The sequence below is a fragment of the Lolium rigidum genome, chromosome 7, assembly GCF_022539505.1.
Source record: "Lolium rigidum isolate FL_2022 chromosome 7, APGP_CSIRO_Lrig_0.1, whole genome shotgun sequence".
Taxonomy (NCBI): Eukaryota; Viridiplantae; Streptophyta; class Magnoliopsida; order Poales; family Poaceae; genus Lolium; species Lolium rigidum.
This window is the reverse complement of record NC_061514.1, coordinates 67,438,117-67,449,101: the sequence shown is the minus strand read 5'-3', so window position 1 is coordinate 67,449,101 and position 10,985 is coordinate 67,438,117. Positions and strand designations below refer to the sequence as shown.

The 10,985-nt window shown below is 39.8% G+C and overlaps 1 protein-coding gene across 1 annotated transcript; it reads right to left on the bottom strand.

Annotated features, from left to right (window-relative positions):
• Positions 1-3,960: 3,960 nt before the first annotated feature.
• LOC124678070 (disease resistance protein RGA5-like) lies at positions 3,961-7,555 on the bottom strand. The gene is made up of 2 exons (XM_047214006.1): positions 6,709-7,555; positions 3,961-6,456 (listed from the first exon to the last, which is right to left on the bottom strand). Exons 1-2 carry the CDS (start codon positions 7,545-7,547, stop codon positions 4,485-4,487), a joined length of 2,811 nt encoding a protein of 936 aa, XP_047069962.1. The 5' UTR covers positions 7,548-7,555; the 3' UTR covers positions 3,961-4,484.
• Positions 7,556-10,985: the final 3,430 nt, after the last annotated feature.

Sequence of the window (10,985 nt, the reverse complement as noted above, 5' to 3'; positions counted from 1 at the left end):
GGAGAAAGAAGATGACAGGAAGAAATACTTTGATGTCTAGAAGAAGAAGCTTGAAATTGAAGAGGTCAAGGCCAAGACCAAAGCTAGAAAAGTTGAGCTCAAAGAGAGAGAACTTGAGCTCATAGCAATGGCAAGGGCCAAAGATGTGGAGGTGAAGGCGAAGGAAGTTGAGCTCAAACGCCAAGCCGAGGACAACCTCATCATGAACGCCGACTTGACCAACATGAGCGAGGCGAAAAGAGCTTGGTTCGAGAAGAGACAGAAGGAGATCCTCGAGCGTCCTAATTGAGTTAGACAATCTTAATTGTAATTTTTATATTTTTCTCAAACTATGGCACATTTTAATTGGGTGGAGGGAGGTCGGCGGTGACTCGAAGTCAAGTGGCAGCAGGTTTGCTTCTCCATCCTCTTTCCTTATCTTCCTCTCTATCTCTCTCTGCTCTCAATCTATTTTCTCCTGGCTATAGGGAACGAAGGAGGAGGGTTCATGCAGCGGTGGCTGGCGCGGGACGGAGGATGGAGGAGTAGGAGTAGGAAGGGGTGCGGCGGGCTTTGGAGATTGGGAGAAAAGGAGGAGGGGTACGACCCATCGTCTTCAATATCTGCCCGCTGCCATCCTCCTGCTCGTCTGCGCCTGGTCCAGGTGAGCTACTGCTCCTCACCTCCTCCGCCTGTGAGCGATTTTTTTTATTTTCCCATTAGTATTTCACATATAGCAAGTTGGTTACAATATTCCTCTGAAAGATTTGTGCCGATTTTGATTCAATAAAGATTACATATATCCTTATCTACTTGTTGAGTTGTTTATATATCTTTGATAAATTCTTTTACTGATGAATCTATGATATGATGCCGCAAGGTGAGTCAATTTGCTCCTTTTATCATCACCATAGCTGAGCATTTATTCATCTCTCAAATATTTTTGCTAATACAAAAAAATTGATATTACTTTGCGTAATTAGTAATATGGCTGACCACTGACATAATTTGTGTTCGTTTTCCAGGCTAAGATTCTTGTCAGCATGTGACTCTGAAATTTCTTTATGCTGCTGGTACAATCATAAGGCGCAGGAATAAGACAACAAGGAAGCAATATGTCATAGTGGCTGATTTGGAGGAAGGATTTATATTTTCTAGCTTCCCATTATGGTTGATAAGAACAATAGATCAATTTTCGTATGGGCAGCAAACAGATGTGTCGATTGAGCATTCAACATTAGCTTGCAGTTCACTGTCACGGCAATGAAGCTGCAATTCACTAGCTTAGCCCTTCTCATAAGGTATTTCTTTTCCTTTGACCTGAAATAGTAGTAATAGTGGTTCCAGGAGGCTAGGATGGTTTTCCAATTAGCTATCCCTGTCATATGATGCTTTTATGTAGGACAGATGATCAACTTATGGCACCCGCTGAACTTTAGGAACTTTTAATGAAGGAAATTTGGTTTAGATAGAGGTAGCAATTTTTGTGAGTTGCAACATTTTGGAGAATTGATTTGGTGTTTTGTTTTTGTCAGGATAGTTGTTCACTCCAGTTATCAACTTGCATATTCAGATGGCTGAGACATGGTGCCGGATGCCAATTTCTTTTGTTTATATCATTTGCCTCAGTTATTTCTGTATGTTCGTCCTGGACAATGCTCTTGGAGGATTACTATGGGTTTACAATCATGAGCATTTAATTTAATAGATTGCATAATATTCGTGTAGTCAATCTCATCTCGCTACATATTGGTTTGTTGCTTATATGGTTTCTATTCGGTTCTGCAGTAGTATATTGTCCAATTTCTGAAAATTCATGGCTACACCTTCTAACTTTGATCTTTATAGTCTGGTCATTTCCAAATGTCTCGCTTTCCTGTCATAGGAATCATATCCACACATGCCGGTTGTTCTAATTCTAAACCACTTCATTTTTTAGCTTAACAAAATTTCTCGCCTTGTATGCTTCATCTCTTGCTTGGTCAGAACTGATGAAAGTTTTTTGTGCTTTCATTACTCAGCTGTTGGTTGGGCAAGGGTGCCTGTCATTAGACCAACAAACTTACATTGTGAAATTTTTAGGACATTAGCACAATTAATCCTGTATGATATATGGCATACCCTGATGCATATACGATTTAGCTTTCTTAGCTTGAGTTTGTCTTTTCAAATCCACTCCAGCAAGATTTTTTTACGGTAATCTGCAATATTGTATATGTCACAACTTATCCACTAAATTAACAATTCAGTAATACCCTGATGCATATATGATTTAGCTTTCTTAGCTTGAGTTTGTCTTTTCAAATCCACTCCAGCAAGATTTTTTCCGCTAATCTGCAGTATTGTATATATCACAACTTCCCCACTAAATTAACAATTCAGTATTCTCAAATAGTATCAGTGTCACCTCTCTGAATATAGTTAGCTGGATTCATCTTGCAGATGGACTTCCCATCTTAAATGATTTATCAAATTTACTGACTCTAATATGCAATATTTTACCATCATATAGTAGGAGTATCTTTTCTGCAACTGGAAAAAGGTTCCTGTAATTTATGTAGATGTTCTGCAACATATAGCACGAGGTTCTTGTGGAATTTGATTTCTTTCGATCATTTTACTGTGTTTTACCTAGACCTGGGCAGGGTCATTGTCCGTAGCTGTACTTGAAAGGTAGGAGGGTTCAATGAAAAACGAAGTTGTTTCGCATGCGAATTCGAATTGTCATTTATTAGAAAATCGTGGTAATCTTGATGGAGAAACTATTCCCACCCAAGTTATTACTATTTTGTTTTCTGCAAATTGAAATCTAGGGCTCGAAATAGTCTTGATGAGGCCAAGATTTTGGTCTTTTGAATAGCGTTTGGGTGTCCTGAAGATTCACTGACAGCAACAAGACATAGAGTTGTTATGCCACCTGGTATTTCTTTTGTCATTAGCACTTTAGCAGTCATATGGCCGGTATCTTGGCCAGGCAGATGCACGGAATTTCCATACTTGGTTTAAAGGTCCTTCGTATACATGATACCTTTATTTTCTTATTATCTCTGTAATTATTTACTTGTGACAAGTTGAATAAATGTCTGATTTAGTATATTCAAATGGACATTTAATTTAGGTTCACGATAAGTGAAATTGCATTTTTATGATGCTAACATCATGAAGTTACCTTACCTTAAACTGCAAAGTGCACATTCTATTTTCTAATAGTATTGATGGCTTTCTAGCACATTTCATTATCGTTTTTCTGAAGTACATTTCTTTAAGATTTCCTACTATTTATGTAAATTTATTGTGTTAGGATTCTGAAATGTTTAATCTGTTTTGTCCTCTATCAAGTGTTAGGTAAATCTTGGGGCGAGCAGTGGATGGCTGTGGCTGAGGGCGTGGATGGCCATGACAGAGTACTTGGTCAGCGGATTAGATGGGGTAGAGGGAATGGAGAAAGGTGTAGCAGATCAAGGTGATAGGTTAAGAGGAAGAGACTGGGCTGTTAATGCAAATCGTGATGGGAATGGAAGGTATCTCTTAGAATAATGGTGGAAATTGTCTACGCGAGGTAACTATTTGTTGGGCTGTTAACGTAAATAACGATGGGGATGGATGGTATCGCTGAGAATAGTGGTGGAAATTGTCTACGCGGGGCAACTATTTGTAATAGTTTCTGCTTCCTGTGGTATCGGTTAAGGGAGGCTCAAAATGTTGAACCAAACTTTTCTCGCTTGCTACTTACAATAATCTAAAACTTATGGTTTAAATTCTGACTTGATTCTGTTGTTTGCGCGATAACGAGGTCATCTAGTGGTTGGAATTACGTAGCTGGCCACAGATTAAAGTTTGATGACAAGGGTTCAAGCAATAAATAGGTAATTGAACTAAAATTTATAAATACTTTAGATTTGTTTGATAATGGGAGATTTTATAAACTCAAAAGTTCTCTTCAAGCTGATACAAGCAAAATAGTTTACATACGGTCTGCATAACAAGATTAACACAACTCATAGTAACCAATAATTGAAGTTCATGCGATAAAAGGAAGAAAAACATCCGAAGGTACTGAAGGGTCGATCTCTAGTTGCACGCTCCATAAATATTTAGATATATTTTTACTTTTATTTTGTTTTAACAAAACATAAGGTGTTCCATGATCTATATATCAAATTATCACTCACCCATTTCCTCCATCATGATTGTAGTAACTACAACTGCAGGACAAGCATGAAAACCCTTGCTAGGCTGTGAACCGGCTAAAGTTGAGTTCAAGCTGGTTACTGAAACCCATGTGCCCCCTTGTGCTCGACTAGTGAGGGGAAAAAAAGAGTACATGTGTGGATATTTCACTCATTCAAGGTGGACTCCGTCATATTTTTCCTGAGGTTGTGACGAGGACCAGTGAAGTTGAAGACGAGCAATCAAGTCTGCAGCAGAAGTGTGGAAACGGGAACGACCTAGTCTGTACCTCTTCCTGTGTGACAGATTCCATATTTTTAGATTATATTCTGAACTCAATAAAAATAGAATTTGTGGATGAGAAGGGTAGGGCGGTTGGGATGGACGTCCGCTGCGAGCCTCAGGGCAGCCTCCGCTTCCTCCACTGCAGCGCTGGGTCCTTTATGCCTTAGGTCAACCTCGACTCGCTCAAGCAAAGGCAGGTTCTCCATGCCCAAGTCCAACTCAGCATCCCCCATGTTCCATGTGTTGACAGTGAACCGAATGAATTGGACCATTGGCATTGCTCCTGGTGGGAACATAGATGGCAGGATCTGAAGACTGTAGAATGTGCAGCATTTCATACATGGGAATGAGTCTGCGGTAACTACCAAGCTTTCCTCCGGGGCAACCTTAATGCGTACTCCTCCCTCTGCCCCCAGCCAGAGATCAAGAAGAGCTGGCAGCCTCCCGATCAACTGAATGTCCTTCATCTGCAATTCATCGACCCTTATGTGCAGAGTTGAGAGGAGTGGAAGCAATGACGAGTTGATCCATTTTGGCAGTGTTGAGAACATAACCTCTGAAGTAAATCTACGGAGCTTTGGGGCAGGAACCCAGCCATCTAGCATGATCATCCTATCCTCACTAGAATAATCACCAATCCTTAGGGTGTGCAGTTTGCGCAGATTGCTTAAGGACTCCACCATCACTTTTTCTAGGCTCCCATCCAATTCTCCCCACAAGATCTCGAGTACCCTAAGTTCAGTCAAATGGCCCAACTCTTTAGCATTGTTTTGATTATTACTGTTCACCAGCAGATAGGCCAGCTCTTGTAAGGACACCAATTTACCCAAACCAATTGGCATTTTTGTGTCGTATCCGATACGCATGACCAACAAATGCTTAAGCAGAATAACACTTGACGGAAGCTCATCTATAGAACATCCTGATAAGTCCAGCATTTGCAAGTATTTTAGCTTTCCAATTTCTACCGGGAGCTCTTTAATTGATAACTGAACTAGTCCTAGGTACCTCAGATGTAGTAGGTTTCCAATATACTTCAGATTAATCTTGTACCAACTTTCTGACATCTTACAATCTCCTAAGTCCAACACACGTATAACTCCAAAGCGTGAGAGAGATGGCATAACATTAGTAGCAGGTTCAAAGAGAGTAACAGATCTCAAGTGTGTCATGCTCGTGGTAGCCAGCTGAGAGACAAAAGTATCTTCCATGCCATTTTGGAGAGATAACCTGCGAATCTTGCTTTGGGAATTAGGTGTGCTACGTTGAATACCATCTAATATCGTAACAAAGTTTTCTTCAGTTGACAAAGAGCAGATGAGATCGAGCACCATGTCATGAACACGACAAGCACTTGCTCTACCTTCAACGTTAATGTCTACCGGCTGAATCATGTTTCTGTTTACTAGCTCATTAAAGTAGCCTTCCCCAAGCTCAAACATCTTAGTTCCTTGTTTGTTCGGTTGTACGAAACCTTCAGCTATCCACATCCATATGAGCCGATCTCTGGAAATCTCATAGTCTTCTGGGAATATACTCAGATATAATAAACAAATCTTCAGATGAGGAGGCAGATCATAGTAGCTAAATGACAGTATTCTTTGCATCTCCTCTAGACTATCACCTTCAACAAGCCCACGGCCAATCGAATTGAGCAAAACATACCATTGGTCCTTTGTTTTAATCTTTTGGTTACTAGCCAAAAGACTAGCTATAGTAATGATGGCTAATGGCACTCCACCACATTTCTTCAAGATACCTCTGGATACCTGCTCTAATTCATGAGGACATCCCGTCTTGCCCTGAAATATTCTTCTATAGAACAGCCTTTGGGAATCATCATCAGAAAGTGGTTTCATTTTATAAATTTTATCTTCTGTACTGGAAGAGGTACATGCTTCTGACACATTAACTTTGCGGGTTGTTGTGATTAGCCGGCTACCAAGGCTGTTCAGAGAGAAAGCACAGTTGATAAGTCCCCACACCTTTTCATCCCATATGTCATCGATTACAATAAGGTACCTATATCAATTTGCCAGAGTTAGTTGGTAGACGAAATTATCTGAGAGAGAGAGAGCGCGTTGTGTACTAAATTAAAATGTGTTCTGGTAACAAGGGAGTGGCACATGCTATCTCCATGAGTTTATACCAACACGTCAATCCATTTGGATCGTAAGGCGCTCACAAGACAGAGAAACAAGAAAATAGTAGAATTTAATTTACAAAATGAATAAATAAGACAACTGAGATATACTGTTGAAATGGACAAGTTACCGCTTATTCTTGAGGATTTCGATGAGTTCGTCGAGGAGCTGCTTTTCGCCCCTTGCGGTCCTATGAATTTCCCCATACTTGTTCTTGTCAAGTTCATAGATCATATCCTTAAAAACTCTTTTTAAGTCAGGACTTTGAGACACTGAAACAAAAGCCCCACAATCAAATTGAACTTTGATCTTCTCATACACTGCTTTGGCAAGAGTTGTTTTGCCCAATCCGCCAAATCCAACAACAGAGACTACCTTCAATTGTTGTTTTTTCCAGTCCTCACAGCCTATCAACATCTGGACGAGTTCATCTCGTGTGCCATCAACACCGACAAGCTCGGTTACATCCTTATACATAGCCATCAGCCGAGGGTCAATAACGCTAGCAGCAGCAGCACTGAGATCGTGCATCTCAAGCCCGTACCTTTGGCGCAGCTCGCCCAGCTGCTTAGCAAGGTCCTGGGCTTCTTCTATGGCATCAGAGATCTGATGGAGATCCTTGCCCTTTCTAAATAATCTCGTTGTTTTCTTCATAATCTTCTTGACCCTGTTCTTCATTGTGGGGAGCTCACCGTCGGCGGACTCCGCCAGGCGAATCATGAACGCGTCGACGGTGTCCTCCATCTCGTACGATAACTCCCGCACTCTCCCTGCCCAGATCCGTACCTGATTATCCAGCTGATCTCGCGGCACTTCAGCCACCTTAAGGAGGGCCGCCTCCATCATGGTCAGCTCAGTTGTGAGAGAGCTGACGCCTTTCTTCACCTTCGTACTAAGGTTATATTCATCCGAGAGGAGCTGACCGAGCTTGCCAAGGAGGGGGCGCATCGCCCCCGCCGCAAACTCCATTGCTTGAGCTTTTTTTTGTTTTGTTTTTTGCTTGAGCTGTTCTCTCTACACGAGGTTTGGGAAGTAGTGTTGTCCACTCCAGTAGCTTTACTACTACAGGGGAGGCCAGCGCATATGACTGGTTTCTAAATTTGACCGCTATTACTACCTCCGTTTTAAAAAATAAATCTCCTTTTTTTGTGATTTTTATTTGATCAAAAATTACTTTAATAAATATATAAAGATTGTTTGTATGCAACTAATATTATTAGAAAGTTTTTTCAATACGAATCCAATGATACTAATTACATATACTAGTTGAATGCCCGTGCGTTGCTACGGCTTTTTTCTCTCACATTGTGTGAGTATGATATTTGTAAAAATTCACGTGTATAAAAAAGACAACCACAAGATATTCAAAAACTGGTAAGATTCTAAACAGTCTGAAGTATATTTTGAGAACCATTATGACATCATTTGAATATGAAGCTGTACTCCACTAACTATTTTATATTAAAAAATGTCCTCCTCAATGCTCCGTAGATATGTAGTACAATGTGTGGAATATTTTCTCATGCTTCATTTTTATGGTACTTGAGCAAACGTATCAGAAAATTCTTCCTGGGATCGATAACATTCTGGACAACAATACTTGTCGTTAGCATTTATAATTTTAGTGAAAAATAGAAAGTGCAAGGTAAAATATCCACCATGCATATAGGATGAATCATTTGTTTACCATTCCATGAGAGCATAATATAAAAATAAAATAACCAGACAAATTGTTGTAGATAAATATCTCGTCATTATCTTTATTTTAGAGATGCTCACATGCTTGAACTTTGCGGAATACCAGCTGGTGACCTAAGTGGCTAGAAAAATATATCGGAATCCCAACCAAATTGTGCCAATGCAAGTGCAGAGCTTAGGTATATTGCAATTCTTTGTAAGATTAATTGCATGTGGTGCAATCGAACCATTTTACTCTCCGGCGATGGAGGCATAGAAAAAGGATCGATAACAGAGACAGAACAATCATGCTTATCGGTGGAGAACAAGTTAAAGTGGCCCATGGATGAATACGGAAGAAAACCTTCAAAAGGACAACCATTAAAAATATACATAATGTGACACCGTTGGATAAGTGAATATATTTACCAATTTGTGTGAAGCGATTTTATGCCGTGAATGGATTGTCTGTAAATGCACCTCCTTTGACTGTGTAAAAGCCCATGAAGTCTCTTCCAACAACATCGTGTGGGGCTCTATGATGGTAGCTTGTTCTGGAACATTGACAACATCCATACCTATATTGTTCATTACGTGCGAAAGTGGAACCTTTATGTGCAAAGTTTATTGGAACATAATAAAACTTAAACATTGGCATATGGAAACACGCGTAGAAAAAAAAACACAATCATCTCATTCGGCTGTTTAGTAGTCGATGACTTTTCTGTCTCTTCTACTAACATCGCATCCGAGCCTATGGCGGTGAGTTCTTTTTCGGAGCATCGGCATTATCTGTTTTGGACGCGCTCATGATCTACAAAGGTGAAACATATTATCAAATAAAAACTCTACATATTGAAATATGAAACATGCATTTAAATATAATTCAATCGGTCTCTGAATGTTTCTTACCATGCTCCTCAATTTTACCAACAGGTAGAGTTGCAACATTTTTTCATTGCCGGGCTATCCACTGCTTATTTAGGTATTCTTCTTTCATCTCAGCAGACAATCTAGCACATGGGACGATTGCGGATGAGAATGTAATGTGGATGTCGATTCTTGGTTGCAAGAATTGTAGAGAGAGAGCGATTGCAGCTGGGTGGAACGTTAATGATTGGTACAGGACGTGATTGTTTAATTCTGGACATATTTGTTTCCTTAATTGTTTGGTACCAGGAGGTGATTGTTTCCTTCTGGACATATTTGTTTCCATAATTGCTGGACGTGATGGATGGAGATATCTGTTTCCTTGATTGTTGGGGGATTGGTTTGATACCAAAAAACGTAAGTTTCTATTTTATTCAGAGCAGCCCAGAAACTGTGTGCCGTCGGATGCAGATTGGATGGCCGGATGAAGGCAAAGCACAAAGTGAAAATTTTCAATATTATACATAGTAACATAAAAAATAAAAAATAATACTATTCTATTTAATAGTATACACAGTAACATAAAAAATAATACATCAACAATATGCACACATGGTTAATATACATGGTTCAACACTATTTTTTGTTTAAATTTGACACGATGCTAGCACAAACTTCACCAATCTCCTCCTTCCTAATAAATTATCTATTCCTTGCATTTGTCGTACCAATGTCATCGTTGCATCTTTAGACAGCTAGTTTCTTCATGATCCACTCACTCTTAATATTTGACTCACCTATATCTTATTGAATTCTTGCAACTACTAAAGCACTTGTATAGAACACCAAAACAACAATCGACATTTATAAAATTAACCTGAAAATAATTGTTGAATGGTCTATGAAGTCTGACTTCTCTACCAACATAAATAATCTAGCATTGAGGAACAAAGCCATGTTGATGTTTTTGACCATCCAATAACTCATATTGAGTGCGTGCTGCATGAACTGCTGGTAGAACGAGTTCGTCGTTGGTACTTGTTACCGGTCATCAACGACGAACAAGGAACTTCAGAGTTTAGACAATTCAACGACTCATTTAGTTGTGGTGAGACTACAAAATCTTCAGCAAAATAAACTCGCTTTGTTGTGGTGAAACTACAAAATCTTCAGCCGAAGCTAACCTCTTCTGCAACGAGATCAACATCAACGCCAGTTTCAGAACACGGCCTTACACCGTTTTGATGTGCAGTTCGCTGACGACTTCGACGACACCTACTGCCAAAACCTGGTCGGGTAGTGCTGGCTGCTGCACTCGGACCAGGAGCTCTTCAACGTCTGATGAGGTAGTACAACAACACCCTAAGCAAGTTATCGACCAATTTGGTGTCAGGAATGGTGAACACCTGCAATCAATTTACATTATTCATCTGTTTGAATCATTGACAGTAACTTGTAGCACTATATGGTTGTTGTTCAACGTGAAACGCTGAACTACTTAACCTTAGCATGTAGATATTAGCAGTATCTAGATGTCAAGATATAGGTATTTCCTGAAATTGTGTTGAACTATTAAAGGCTGATTCCAAGTATAAAATAGATTAATAGTTTCTGCATCGAAGACTAACTTGAATTAACAAGCTTAATTGGCAGCCATCTTGAGGCCAACTCATTTTCTGAACACCCATAGCCTAAACCATTCATATAGTGGGATGAATAAATTCACTGGCATGGTACATCGTATCTATTTAACTTTGTAAACCGTAGGCTTACCTGAACTGATCCGATGAATGTATCAGTGAAATAAGGGAACATCCAAGAAAACACAGGACGGCTAAACGGAGCAACCATGTTGCATCG

What these genes read in the sequence shown, in the direction of transcription:
- LOC124678070 (XM_047214006.1), bottom strand. Translation starts at nt 7,547, where the DNA reads ATGGAGTTTGCGGCGGGGGCGATGCGCCCCCTCCTTGGCAAGCTCGGT. An exon ending in GAAATCCTCAAGAATAAGCG is followed by an intron (nt 6,457 to 6,708) that starts GTAACTTGTCCA and finishes AAATTGATATAG; the next exon opens with GTACCTTATTGTAATCGATG.